General features: G+C 42.9%; 2 protein-coding genes across 3 annotated transcripts in view; one reads left to right on the top strand and one right to left on the bottom strand.

The window, feature by feature from the left end:
- The first annotated feature begins 90 nt into the window (after positions 1-90).
- Positions 91-8,159, top strand: si:ch211-195b21.5 (zinc finger protein 318). 2 transcript variants are annotated; one of them, XR_006983104.2, is made up of 9 exons: positions 91-518; positions 807-880; positions 1,525-2,032; positions 3,599-4,199; positions 5,448-5,524; positions 5,622-5,718; positions 5,803-5,909; positions 6,209-6,770; positions 7,021-7,158. XR_006983104.2 is itself a non-coding variant. In XM_017475717.3 (8 exons), the coding sequence occupies exons 1-8, from the start codon at positions 312-314 to the stop codon at positions 7,291-7,293; spliced, it is 1,944 nt and encodes a 647-aa protein (XP_017331206.1). In that variant the 5' UTR covers positions 93-311; the 3' UTR covers positions 7,294-8,159. The 2 variants fall into 2 exon arrangements, 1 of the variants encoding a protein (XP_017331206.1); XM_017475717.3 differs by lacking the exon at positions 6,209-6,770 and having other exon boundaries at positions 93-518; positions 7,021-8,159.
- A 629-nt stretch (positions 8,160-8,788) lies between these two features.
- Positions 8,789-15,000, bottom strand: part of tbc1d12a (TBC1 domain family, member 12a) — an 18,402-nt gene continuing 12,190 nt past the window's right edge. The window contains exons 8-13 of the mRNA XM_017475723.3: positions 14,912-14,997; positions 14,759-14,830; positions 14,454-14,582; positions 14,128-14,237; positions 12,943-13,201; positions 8,789-12,868 (exon numbers count right to left, since the gene is read on the bottom strand). Of these exons, the coding sequence (XP_017331212.2) occupies positions 12,797-12,868; positions 12,943-13,201; positions 14,128-14,237; positions 14,454-14,582; positions 14,759-14,830; positions 14,912-14,997 (728 nt within the window). The 3' untranslated portion in view covers positions 8,789-12,796. The remainder of the gene's footprint in view (positions 12,869-12,942; positions 13,202-14,127; positions 14,238-14,453; positions 14,583-14,758; positions 14,831-14,911; positions 14,998-15,000) is intronic.

Genomic DNA, 15,000 nt, shown 5'->3' with positions numbered 1-15,000 from the left:
CTGGTGCGTTTGTGATTTATTTATTTATTTATCTTACATCAGGCGAATATGATAGGCACCAATCAGTAGGGTCCTTAGGGTGCAATATTATGCAGAGATGAGATTCGGTGCTATGACTGTGATTCAGTCCCATACACGCAGACCCGACTCATTAGTGATCTTGGTTTAAAGCTTTATTTTATTTTATTCAATTAAAATTATTTAAAATATCCAGAAATATATGTTACGATTATAATATATAACTCATGAGTAATGTTTTTTTACGTTACTGCTAAACTAAGATAAGCTAAGCTAAACTAACAGGAGCAGAAATGCACCGCAGGCCGAACCCGGATTATCACCGGGCTCCTGTCCCCCCTCCCCGGTATGGACCTTCAGCCGCTTCCGCGGCCGGTCCTCCGTTTCCAGGCCCGTTTAACAGACCGAATTTCCCTCCGCATTTCCCGAACCCCGTGTGTTACCCCAGATCGATTCCCCCTCCGGGATTTCAGAGCTTCAGCACCGAGCCGCATTACCAGGTACCGCTGATAAACTCACTGAAACGTGCTCAGGGCTGTGCGATATTTCATACAGTCCGGTGTAATAACCGGCTATCGGTATCACGGTCTACGGTATATCACAGAGTGCAGTTACTAATACTCAAACACCGTGATATGACATTTATCCTCACCATTACTGCATCACAAGTCAGATTTCTTCATCAGGGTATATCATCAGTGTTCTTTGTATCGTCATTTCACCTCACTTATATGTCGTATTTTCACACTCCTTTATCTCTGTGTGTGTGTGTGTGTGTGTGTGAACAGGCAACAGCTCCTCCAGCACAGTTTCCTGCAGGATGGACACTTCACCAGGATGATCTGCAGAGTCTGGAGGTGAAGTGAGTAACGTTTATACACACACACACACACATATATACATATAAACACACATATAAACACACACACACACACACACACACACGTTACTAAATGCAAGGTTTTAAAATGATGGAGAAAAAGGATAACGGAGAAAGGATGAAAGGATTAAATGAATAAGTACAGAAAGAGTGCAGTCGATAATAGATCAATATTAAATAATCTTAAATAGCAAAAGGAAGAGGTGAATGGATAGAAAATAAAGTGACACTAAAGGCAGAAAGCAAAAAATAAGTATGGAGGAAGGATGAAAGAAAGTAAAGTAAAAAATAAGGGGTGAGAAAAATTTAGGAAGAATGTAAACACTGAGGAGAAAGAAAAGGTGTGGTGAGGGAAGAGTGAAGATGGAGAGATAAAAGGAAGAAAGATTAGTGAAAAAAAATGACCGGGAGGAAGAAAGGACAAATGCAGGGAAAAGGATGGAGGGAAGGGAGCAAAAATCGAAAGAAAGGACAGAAATGAAAGAAGAATGAGAGAAAAACACAAAGGGAGAAATGTGGGATTATAGGGGTGGCCACGCCTCCTTCACTGAGACTGACACACACGGAGGCCACGCCTCCTCTGTTGAATATTAAAATTTGTGCTTTTTTCCTCCACATCCTCACAGGAAGAAAGCTGAAGAATTCCTGCGCATCCTGGAAGCTAAAGATCGGCTCAAACCTTCCAGCGAATCAGGAGACAAAGGCTCGAGACGCTCGAGCGCAGACGGCGAAGCCGAGAGACGCAGCGCAGAGAAGCACTCGAGAGGGCGGAGCCGGAGTAAGAGCAGGAGCCGGAGTCGAGGGAGGAGCCGGGGGAAGAGCCGAGCTCGCAGTCGAGGAAGGAGCCGAGCTCGGAGCAGGAGCAGGAGTCGGGGGAAAAGCCGCTCTTCCAGAGCGAAGAGCCGGCCTCGGAGTCACAGTCGCAGTCGCAGTCGCAGCCGGGGGAGGAGCTTAGCGAGGAGTAAAAGCCAGCCTCGGCTCCATAAAGACTCTCAGCACAGCGTTAAAGAGGCAGCGGCTCCGTCCGTTAGCACCAGAGTACCGGACCTCTTCCAGAACCTCAAACAGGTTCTTCAGAGCAAAGAGCTGGAGAAACACCTCACTATGGTGAAAAACACCTTCGTGACCAGCCAGGTAACCCACCCTCCTCTCGGGTCATCTGCAGCGCCTGCGCTGAATTATCCCCAACGGCAGACATTTGATGGAGAAAAAAGGATGGATAGATAAAAGGAGAAAAAAGAAGAGAAATAGAAATAAAACACATGAAAGTGAATTGACGGAAAAAAACCAAGAATCTTATAACAAGAAAAAAATAACAAAAAGGGTTTTTTTTTTTTTTTTTTTTTGGAGTTTTTAGGTCTGATTTGTGGTGGGCGGGGCTGTATATGTTAGAACAGGACCATGCTACCAAAGCACCAATCAGAATAAGCTGTTAACTTAAGTTACCACGGCTAGATCAGATATAATCAGACTTAATATAGATATCAGAGCTAAATCAGACATTATAATACACGAAAGATACCTTAGCTAGATCAGACACAATCAGACTTATTATAGTATAGATATCAGACATCATCAGACTCATAGTATAGATCTTAGAGCTAGATCAGACATCATCAGACACATTATAATACACTAAATATACCAGCGCTAGATCAGACATCAATATAAGCCCTATAGTAATGCTTTAATGGTATCCGGGCTAGGTCAGACATCGGGCTGATTATCATTATAATGCTGTAATAATGCACTATAACAATGGTATCCGAACTAGATCAGACATTGTCAGACTTGGATTTATTATTATACACTAAAAATAAGACAGCATCAGACTATAATAATAACTGTCAGGGCTATATTAGATGTCATTGGATTTATAATAATACACTAAAGATACCATAGCTAGATCAGACATCATTAGATTTCTAATAATACACTAAAGATGGAGCTAGATTAGACATCCACAGCAGACCTATAATAATGCAGTAAAGGAATATGCGTTAGATCAGACATCGTCATACCTATAACAATGCATTAAACATATCAGAGATATAATGGCGTGATGTTTATGTCCAATCTAAGACAGTAAAGATGACCAAAAAAATGACCCTAGAACCTAACGTGACTGTTTTTCCTGTTCTCTCCGCCTCGGGGTTATCGTAGTTAGTGTGTGCGTTAAGAGTTTACGCCGTTTTACCTGTAAACACGTTTACGTGACAACACAGGAGTAAAAGTGACGTTATATATCACGTGACGTTTTATATATATATATATATATATATATATCACGTGACGTTAAAACAAAATCCGCTTTTTTTTCGGTTCTTTGACGGATTTCCACGTCCTCAAAAGAACAGAAGCGCCTTGGATTCGCTGCGTTCTTTACGTTGTTAAATAATTACTTTGATTAGACATTAAAATAAAAGTGTCAATGTCAATTTTTTTTGTTTTTAAAGTAAAATAAGGCAACACAAATCGTGACGCGTCTCATAGGAACACGCCTCCCAGAACTCTGGTGTGATGCACAGCTAGAGTAAGGAGCTTGTTTTATGTTCTAGCTAGAAGCAATCAGATTGGATTCCCAATCGAGACGAGTCACATGATTTTGTAAATATTTGGATATCATGTATGTAGTGTTTATTCACGTCTTGTATTTGAATTGTTTCATGACGATGTAATATGTTTGTATAATTTTATCAGACCCAGGAAGACACGAGAATAAAGCCGGAACCTCAGCCTGCACCTTCACAGAATCTTCCAGATCATCCGAGGAAGTCGTGTGAACCCGAACAAGCCGTCGACTTTTACCCGAACTCCGTACTTCCTCACGAGCGAGTGGGCGGAGGCGACAGCGCGTTACCTCGAATCTTATCGTGGAACGATCCGGGACAAAAACCGGACGCGTTCCCGAATAGATGCGTCTTCCACAGCATCGAAGACGAGGAGGCGTTTCTCTACGGAGACGAAGACGGGAGGAAGAAACCCCAAGCCGTCACTGTCCCCCTCGCCCAATCTAGACCTGCCGAAAATCAGATCTCGTCTCCCTATCTCTCCAAACCGCCCATCCTCCAGGAGCCCAAAGGCCAGGCTGTGACCTCCAGGCGACCCCTGACACCGGACGTGTCCGCGGAGGAGCGTGAGAGGGTGAAGAACCTGCTAAAGACCATCGGGCTGAACCTGAGCCAGGCCGACATCAGCAAGATGGCCACCAGACTGAAGCAGAAGCAGGAGGAGCAAAGAGGAGCGAGCTCGAACACGGCTCTCCGAGCGACGCTGGAGACACTGCTGAACCGCGGGAAAGGTATCAGAGCTAGATCAGACATCGGTATCAGGCCTATAATAATACACTAAAATGTACAAGTGCTTGATTGGACATCAGTCATTAAATAGACTAGCTAGATTAGACATACCATTAATAATAGACTAATATTAGAGCTTGATCAGACATTCTGAAACCGATAATAATACCCTAAAGGTATCACAGCTAGATCAGACATCGAGCTGTAATAATATATTAAAAATATCAGACCTTGATCAGACACAGACATCAGACCTTTTGTAAGGATCTATGGGTATTATTTACATGAGACATCGATATCGGATCAGATTTCCTGAAACCTTTAATAATTCACTATACATAACAAAGCTAGATCAGACATCAATATCAGACCTGTCATACACTAATGGTGTAAGAACTAGATCAGATTTTAATATCCAACCTATAATGCACTAAATGCATTAGAGCTGGATCAGACATCATCATACCTATTTTGTACTAGATAATACTAGAGGTATCAGAGATTGGTCAGACATAGATATCAGACCTGTAATAGTAATACACTAAAGGTATGAGAAATAGATCAGACATCAACATAAGAGATATAAAAATATATATCAAATGCATCAGCGTAACACCAACATCAGACCTATAATAATATAAAAAAGGCATAAGAATTCAAATAGATACCAGTATCACATCTGTAATGATGTACCAGAGGTTTCCAAACTAGATCAGACACCAGTATCAGACCTGTAATAATGCGCTAAAGGTACGATAGACTGGACATTGATATAAGAGCGATACACAATATCTTAAAGGTATCGGAACTTAATCAGACATTAATATCACACCTATAATAAAGCAACAACAATCAGATAGCTAAATCAGACACCAGTATCAGACCTGTAATAATACATTGAAGGTATGAGAAATAGATCAGACTTCTAAATAAGAGCTAGAAAAATATCCATATCCGACCTATAATAAGGCAGTAAAGATATGATAACTACATTAGACACCACTATCAGACCTATAAAAATGCAGTACAGATATGAGAATTAGATTAGACATCTGCATCAATGCTATAATTATGCAGTAAAGATATGAGAACTAGATTAGACCGCAGTATCAGAGCTATAATAACGCAGTGATGATATGAGTACTAGATTAGACCCCGGTATCAGAGCTGTAATAATGCAGTAAAGATATGAATGTGAGATCAGACACCAGTATCAGTGTGATAATGAATTTGATTTGTACTGTGTGCAGTGCAGAAGTCTGATGACAGTCGGAGTAATCGGTCTGACAGCAGTCAGTCACACAGAGACACCGAGCACAGAGACAAGGTAACGACGTAGTGAATGAATGAAACAAACAATAATAAGAGAAACGGCGAGGCTGCGCGGCGTTGATGCTAACGCGGAGTTTGGTGTCGGTTATCAGAGCGACGAGAGGGAGAAGGAGCGGAGAGAGAAGCAGATCCAGAAGAAGAGGAAGGAGTACCTGGTGAAGGAGCTGGAGGGACTGCTCAAGCACGAAGGTTCTAACGCAGAACCCTCGCCGTATACAGTAGGAACGCGTCTAAGCACTGACGCGCGAGGCTAATATCAGTTCTGTCGCGCAGGTTCGGGCGATCTGATCCCCGTGATCGGCTTCTTCTGTCAGCGCTGTGAGGAGTTTTTCGGGGACCTGAGCAGCGCAGAGGGACACAAACACACCGACGCACACCAGGTGAACACACTAAACACTGCGAACACGACACGTGACCCGTGTCCGAGTTTAGGACTCGCTTTTTAATCCGATTACAGATTTAGTTAGAGTCCAAGGCTCTTTGGATGTGCTTTAACGGTGCTTTCAGACTCGGTCGGAATACAGTTTGTGGTCGCTCCTTTGGGGGCGGGGCTCGCAATCCAAGGTTTGAATTCCTTCCAAACTGACTATTTTACGCAATTCCTCACGTCACGTTTGTGCACAGGATTGCGAAATAGTAGGCACTTACTTTCATCTGTTTATTTTTCTGATGAACGAAGACTCACTCGGCAAAGAAAAAAGCCAGAATGTGGGAAGCTTCCACACCTGATGTCCCTGACCACCGTGATCAGATCTCCAGACCACCGTGATCAGATCTCCAGACCACCGTCATCAGATCTCCAGACCACCGTCATCAGATCTCCAGACCACCGTCATCAGATCTCCAGACCACCGTGATCAGATCTCCAGACCACCGTCATCAGATCTCCAGACCACCGTCATCAGATCTCCAGACCACCGTCATCAGATCTCCAGACCACGCCCAAGCTCCAAAACAGCATCCAGACCTCACCAGTCGGGAAAAAATTACAAGTGTGAAAACGACCTTAGTCTGCACTTCATTATTCCCAGGCCTGGACACTCCCACACTTCCACTTACAGAGCGTCTGATATCTCACGCCTTTTCTACACTTTTCTGGGCAGGAGCTTCAGAATCACGAAGGACTGCTCGGATTAGCTGCAGCAGTGTAAAACCTGAAAAACCTTTCAACACTGTGACGCACTGGGTTTTCCACAGCAAGACATAGTTACTGTGACTGACGGGGACTACGTCTTTGATGGGTACGAGGTTAAAAAAAAAAAAAGTTTGCAGAGTTTTCTGTCTTCTTTATTTATTTATTTATTTTTAAAACCGTGAAGGTAAATGAGAGATTGTGACTCTGAAGTGTGAACGTTGATATATATATTTTATATATATATATTATGTATGCTAAGAAAATGAAAAGCTGTAGCATTTATAAAGAAAACAGAACAGTATTTTACACACTTACTCATATTCATAACCTCTTACACGATGTCTTCCGTGTCACAGGATCAGCAGATTAAAGACAGTAAGAGGCAGCGAGAGCACAAGCCCGCGGAGTGCCGAGACCGAGACGAGCGGAGCGCCGAGAGGAAACGACCGAGAGAAGACACGAGCCCTCGCAGGACCGAGGACAAGTCCAGAGTCCGGGAGACGAAACCCAGGAAAGAGGATGACGCCCAGTCGAGTAACACCGCCAAGAAGAAAAAGAAGAAAGACAAGAAGAAAAAGAAGGAGAAAAAGAAAGAGAAGAAGAAAAAGAACAAGGCTGGGGAAAATTAGTGGGCACTGATGTCACGTGCGGGGCGATACGACCGAAATATCAAATCGTATATATATACGTATAATGGTTAATGGTCTGCACTTCTATAGCGCTTTTATCCAAAGCGCTATACACTGTGTCTCATTCACACACTCACACACACCAATGGGAGCAGAGCTGCCATGCAAGGCGTTAACTTGCCCTCGGGAGCAACTTGGGGTTCAGTGTCTTGCCCAAGGACACTTCGGCATGTGGAGTCACGTGGGCCGGGACTCGAACCCCCAACCCTACGATTAGTGGACAACCCGCTCTACCACCTGATCCACGGTCGCCCACGTATATATATTTGATCTTGCAAAATGGTGCCAAAACTTATTTTCTTTGAAAAACAATCGGCTTCTCATTACTGTAAAGTGTCTTTCGTGTGTTACACACAACACCACCGACTCTCCAGTACGTCTGTATCGTAACAACATATCACAGTATTGATACCGTAGCAGCATATCGCCCCCTGCTGGCCGTCTGAGTTTAAACCTCTTTTACTGACTCGGAATAAACGGTTGGTGCTGGTTAAAGAGGAGAACTGTTAAAGGAAAAGTTCAGCCAGAAATGAAATCCACCTTAACGTCATACGTAGCATTAGATTCGTCCTGAAGCTACGAGGCTAATTTTGCTAGCAGGTAACAGGACATTATGGACTCCAGTTTAGCCAAGAAACAGTAAAAATGTGCATCGAATGGGACTTTTGATCTACAGTTTGGGTTAAAATAACTTTTTGGCTGAAATGTTCCGTTGTGTTAAATTTTAAAAAGGACTTTGCTGGATTGTTGGTTTCTGCGTGTACATTTAGCTTTTTATTTTTCAAAATACAACATTTTTCATGTTATACAGAACTGCAGTCTTTTCCTTGCAGCGTGTTTGGGGGGGCGGGACTTGTGGTTGGACTGGTTTATGAAATGTGGGCATTGTTACATGTCTTTATTGATGGATATCTATCTATCTATCTATTTATTTATTTATACAGTGACTTAGTAGAAATATCGGATCCTACTTACAGGTGGTGCAAAAGTACATCGTCTGACCTTCGTTCTCTTGCTGGTTGCGGCTTGAAAATGACATCACCACACCGTTCCTGGGTTTTTGTCCTTCAGCCGATCATAACACGTGTTACTCCGCCCACCCGTTGTAACCCCGCCCCAATCTAAGGCCAGGAATTTCTCAAGTGATAGGAATTCCAGCTCTTTTCAGTGATTCAGATCATTTGACTCACCAGTGAGTCAACTCTTTTTGACTCCCAAACGAATCATTCTTCTTCTCGTAACTACAGAAATTGTTCGAGTCATTATTCTGACTGTTCAATAAGCTAATATTTCAATCAATTAGCCTTAAGTCGTGAGTTATCTTAAGTGGAAAGAATGATGCGTGAGCACTTTAGTTTATTTTCTCCACCTCTGCGTCCGTAAATATGTACACGAAAGAAAAAAATAAGTCAAAGAAAAACGACAGACACGTGCGTATTGGGAATGTAATTAATTTATATTTACATTTCTAATCTAGAGAAATCATTTCACAGTTTATATACAACACTGACAGCATGTAAAAAAAACCCCAAAAAACAAACCCAAACCTGTACAATAATGAGTTTGAATTTCAAAAGGAAATTAAAAGCAAGTTAGTACTCGATACGCCGTACTTCTTTAAACACCGACGCTCTGGATCAAAAGAATCGCCTTCTTGTTTCCGACCGTACGCGAGGTGATGGTGATGATGCGTTAAAGCGGCTCCGCGTGAACTGTCTGACGCGTTACGTGACTCCACGACGTCACGAGGCGGTAGTTTAAGAAAATTATTTGGTCAAACGATTTCATATAAAACATCGATCCAGCCTTCAAAGTCGCTCTTAATGCTTAAAAAACTATATAAAATAACTCTGAAACAGGAAGTCTGGACGTGTTTACAGCTCTGGAGCTCCAGCGAGCAGCAGCTCACTCCGTTCTTCCTGCTAGAACGTTCATGATGGAAGGGAGCGAAAACTTTCGCATCACCATGCTTCTCACACGTTAACAAAAACTCAGTGATATGAAAGTCCAGAGAGACCACACATTATTATTATTATTATTCGTGTTTTCTCAAGTCCGTCCACCATTGGCTGATATGGACCAGGTGATTACGTCATCGCATCATCATCGTCCTCAACGCCATCGCATCTCAGATCAGCACCATGGTTTAATCATGAAGAAGATCGGGAAGTGGAACTGGAACGCTGACTCAAAGTAAATCGTCAAAGCTAGCTTGATATCCATAAAACATTAGCTGAAAAGCCCTTAACTAAACTACCCACGTTAAAGTGTCAGCGTCTGAGGCTCCGCCCACAGGATACAGCGAGCATCTGATTTCTCTTTCGTACCCTTTTCTGGCCACAAGATTCAGGATGGTCAAGATTTACGTTCTGATTGGTTCTCTGTGCACAGCTTTCCGACACTTCGGAGGAAGAACCAAAAAAAAGTTCATGGAGAACAGTTTTTAAAGGCAGTTAGCGGTGAATAAACAAACAAACAAACAAACAAACAAACAAACAAAATCTCACAGGGTTGAGGAAAAGGCTGCGCTTGGTTGCCTGCCGTGTCAATCAAACGGCTTCCTTCTCTGAAAGTGGGCAGGGCTTAGACACGTTTATTTATTAAACATGGTCGGGAAGTCTGGCTCGCAAGACGAGGTCTATAGCTACGCTGGTTTGTTTTGTTTATTCAAAACATTCAGAACCCTATAACAGAGTGTTTGTCTATCGGAAAAGGGTTCTTTGTAAATAATATAGACCTCTATACCAGTTTCCCAATTAGGAAAAGTTCTGGGTTGAACCCCTTTAGAAAGCCAAGAGAATTAACATACAACAAGAAACCTTAAATACTGCAGAACCCTACAAACGAGAGTTTCTCAGAAAGCAGAACAGTTATTTAGAACTCGGTTAGCAAATGAGCCCTTAAATAACACAGAACCCTGAAGGCTCCATAGAGAGCCCTTAACAACCATCATGTCTCACAAAGCGCCCTACAACTTAGGGTTTATCAGAAAGGGTTTCAAGTACAACCCTCGGTTAGCCAACAGGAGAGTCCCTTAACGTCCTTATAGGAGAAGGTTCCGAGCAGAACCGTTGTAGAGAGCTAAGAAACCTAAAAGAACGTTAAATCCATCCTACAACTGAGAACTGATCAGAAAGTAGAACCCTTACAAGAAGTCAAGACCTCCTCATCATCCAATGAGCCAATAAACAACACGGAACCCGAGAACCGATTCGCTATCAGAGAAAGTTCCAAGTAGAACCCTTTTAAGAACTCGTAGTACTTATTAGAAAGACCTCAGAAACGGTTTCTTACCAATCTAAAGGGCTCTACTTGGAACCTCCATAGAACCCAACAGCACAGTGACTACCAGCAGAAACGTTTTTGAAGGCCAGGAACCCTCGAAGAACCTTTCAATATAGAAATACAGAAGCTTATGGGTTTTTTTATATATATTTTTATGTTATATTTTCTAATCAGAGAAGGTTCTTCCAAGCTTACGTATCCAACCACTGAAGAACCCTTGTTCTAAGAGTGTACTAAGTACCAAGAACTTCTTTGTTAAGGTTCTAGATATTAAAAGAAGAAAAAATAATGAGCAATAATTTGGTTTTGTATCGCACACATACCCAGTGAATACCTACTCTCTTAGAACAAAGGGTTCTCCAGTGATTTTTAAGGGTTCACTGGATAACTAAGGGGTCTTAACTTAGGAAAATAAAGGTTCTAGGAGGGATGGAAATCTCCCGGCTTTCGTTAAAAACGTCTCAGTTCGTGTTCCGAACACCGAGGGAGGTCTGAGGGTTTTGGAACGATACGAGGCGGAGTAACAGATGACAGAATTTTAGTTTTTGGGTGAACCGCACCTTTAAGGGTCAGTTTTCAGAACAGAGCTCAGAAGTGTAAAGGAACAGAAATCGTTTTAAACATGGTCTCTCTGGACTTCTGAAAAAACAACAACAACAACAACAACAGCCCAAAAAACAATAAAAAAGGATTTAAAAAGCACATACAAGAGTTTCAAAAAGGACAGAGTGTGTGTGTGTGCGTGTTAGTCATATAAGGTTTGGCACTAGTGTGTATCAGCTCTTAGGCTGCTGGCTGTGTGTCTGTGTGTGTGTGTGTGTGTGTGTGTGTGTGTAGGAATTGCACTTGTGTGTATCGGCCTCACAGATCAGCTCCGAGTTTAAAGGCCACGATCAGCACTACTGCATTTAGAGCAAGCGCTCGAGTGTGAGTGTGTGTGTGTGTGTGTGTGTGTGTGTGTGTGTGTGTGTAGTGTTTGGAAACAAGTAGCTGATTCGTAGCTGTTAGCTGTAATTCGGTTACTCCTCGATCCATCGTCTCATTTTTCTTCCGTTAATTAAAGAGTCTCATTTTTAAAAACTGGATGAAATTCACTTCAGGAAAGTTGGACCAAAAAAATAAATAAATAAATAAATCGCGGTAGTGAAAAATAAAACAAAAAAACAAAACCAACGTTAACGATAAACATGTTTACGTACGTATGCTTGGTCATTGCTCACGGCTGTGAAATTTATTTATTTATTTATTTATTTTACGTATTTTGTTTTTAAACCCAGTCGCTTGGTGTTCTTTATATATATATATATATATATATAAATAAAAAAGGTTTTAAAATGGGCCGTTTGTTTTTTGGCGAAACCGCGCACCTTCGTTCACGTGTTAGAATCCGGAAACCTCGTGTCGGAGTAAAGTGTCGTTTTTGTCGCTTGTCTTCAGTGCGTGTCTAGCGTAACGTGATGTTCTTGCCATTTAACAAGAGTTCCTGCGTCAAGGAGGGCGGAGCTTAAGTTAACTTGATGACATCACATCACATCACATCACATCACAACAGCAGCTACTTAACGTTAGCTAGCTTGCACCCAAACTTACTCGGATAGCTACTGCTAGCCACTGAGGTATTCTTAACGTCAGCCAGGCTCACTGGGTATTGCGTGTAGGAAACTAGCTAGCGCGGGTAAATTCGCTGAGCTACTATACTGTCTATTTACAAGTATTTAGTCTTTAAAATAAAATAAATAAATAAAAAAAACAGCATGTAGAGTTGAGATCATACAATCAGATTAGTAATAGTTTGACTGAATTTACGATTACAGTAAGCTCCGCCCTCGACGACTCAGGGACTGTTCATCGTAATCGCACGGCCGTACACTTGTGTTAGTGTGTATTAGGCTTGTGTGTGTGTATTTGCTTTACAGTCACAAACATTTGGCACATGGCATGATAACTTCACACACACACACACACACACACACACACACACACACACACACACACACACACACACACACCACACGTCTTCTCTGCGTGAGCCGAATCCGCTGCAGAAATCTTTCTTCCCGAAATCTTCCACGAGTCGCTGCAGTCCGACACGTTAACACTGTACTTGACGATCCCTTTCAACATTCCGAATATCTCACGCTTCACAGGACGTGGGCCGTTAACTCCTTAAGGCAGGACTTCCTGTTTTATCAGCCTCTTTAGGGCCGTCTTTCATCAGAGCTGAAAACACCTGCAGCAGACAATAAAGGGAGTGATCCTACACGGATTGTTATTTAGCGTATTTTCCATATTTAGGGCGTGTACCTGATTCCAGCGGCGATTGTTGCTGAGCATGTGTGTGTTCGCGATGCAGGTGAAGAGTGTGTGTGCCGGGGTGTTCTGCGGGAGGCGAGACAGGAACTGGGCGCTGTGGATGAAGTCCATCTGCAGCAGGACGTCCTGATAAAGGCGCAGGATTCCCAACGCCGTGCGGAACAGAGCTTCCTCGCCGTCACGGCAAAACAAATCCCACACGCGACACGCCACGTCCAGCGGCAACGGCTTACTGTACAGCGTGAAGATCCTACACACACACACACACACACACACACACACACACACACACCAGTGCACTACATAGTGCTATTGATTCTCTCAGCATAGACAGCAGGGAGTAGGGAATCGGGAGTGTGGAATCGGGATTTGGGCAGAAGGGTGTAGGAAATAGGTAGTAAGGAGTGGAGCGTGGGGAATAGGGAGCAGGGAATGTCGGGTAGGGAATAGGGATTTGGGCAGAAGGGAGTAGGGAATAGGGAGTAGGGAATATTGAGTAGGGAGAAGGGAGTAGGGAAAATTGAGTAGGAAATAGGGAGTAGGGAATATTGAGTAGGGAGTACGGAAAAGGTAGTAGGGAATATTGAGTAGGAAAAAGGGAATAGGGAGTAGAGAATAGGGAATATTGAGTAGGGAATAGGGAATATTGAGTAGGAAAAAGGGAATAGGGAGTAGAGAATAGGGAATATTGAGTAGGGAATATTGAGTAGGAAAAAGGGAATAGGGAGTAGGGAATAGGTAGTAGGAAATATTGAGTAGGGAGTATGGAATAGGGAATAGGTAGTAGGGAATATTGAGTAGGAAAAAGGGAGTAGGGAGTAGGGAATATTGAGTAGGGAGTACGGAATAGGGCATAGGTAGTAGGGAATATTGAGTAGGGAGTATGGAATAGGTAGTAGGGAATATTGAGTAGGAAAAAGGGAATAGGGAGTAGAGAATAGGGAATATGGAATATTGAGTAGGGAGAAGGGAATATTGAGTAGGGAGAAGGGAACAGGGAGAAGGGAATATTGAGTAGGGAGAAGGGAATGGGGAGAAGGGAATATTGAGTAGGGAGAAGGGAACAGGGAGAAGGGAATATTGAGTAGGGAGAAGGGAATGGGGAGTATGGAATATTGAGTAGGGAACAGGGAGAAGGGAACAGGGAGAAGGGAATGGGGAGTAGGGAGCACTTACCAGTCTATGAGGTAAAAGTCTGGAGTCAGACTGTTGCTCTGAAAGTGCTGGAATAATTTAGGTAGATTCTCCTCGAAGAAAACCTCAAACGCAGCAAAATACTTCAGCATCTGCACATTAAAGCACAGAATCCCCCAAAATAACAACGTTCGAGAAATAAAATCACAACTTCGCTCCAGGAAACAAGAAACCTCAGATAGACACAGACCACTGACACGACCATTACACAACACGAAGCGTTAGTGATGCTAATGCCACCAATAAACATTCACACGAGGTGTGTGTGTGTGTGTGTGTGTGTGTGTGTGTGTGTGTGTGTTGGTTACCAGGTCGTGGTCCACCCTGAAGAAGGCTATTTGACATGGTTTGTTGAGGAGGTTAGCAAAGGCAATAAAGGCGTCAGCTTCCTCATGGTTCAGAATAAGAACAGCAGCTATGAAGGACATTCCCTGCACCTTAAACACACACACACACACACACACTTCAGTAGCAAAATCCATGACACATGAAACAGTACAGTGGAGATTAGTGTAGAGGGTAAAAGTAGGGATCGCTAGTTAGCATTACAGTCACAACACTAAAATCCTGTGTCAGAAAGTTCCGGAACATCACCACATTCTCCGATACTCACATATCCTACATCAGGTCTGTAGCACGTGTAAGCCCCCAGGACATTGTGCAAAACATCATGATACGGTCCACCCTTCAGAGACAGAGAGAAAAAGTCTTAACACCGAGTAATAATTGAAATATTTACAATATTTTTGCTGACCCTGTTCCTCACCTTCTGGAATATATAGAGCGAAGGGAAAGTCCTGAAAATGTCCAGCTTAATCAGGTCCAGACTCGACTCCTTATCGACCCCACAGTCTG

The sequence above is a fragment of the Ictalurus punctatus genome, chromosome 9 (assembly GCF_001660625.3).
Source record: "Ictalurus punctatus breed USDA103 chromosome 9, Coco_2.0, whole genome shotgun sequence".
Taxonomy (NCBI): Eukaryota; Metazoa; Chordata; class Actinopteri; order Siluriformes; family Ictaluridae; genus Ictalurus; species Ictalurus punctatus.
This window is presented reverse-complemented; position numbering and strand designations above follow the sequence as displayed.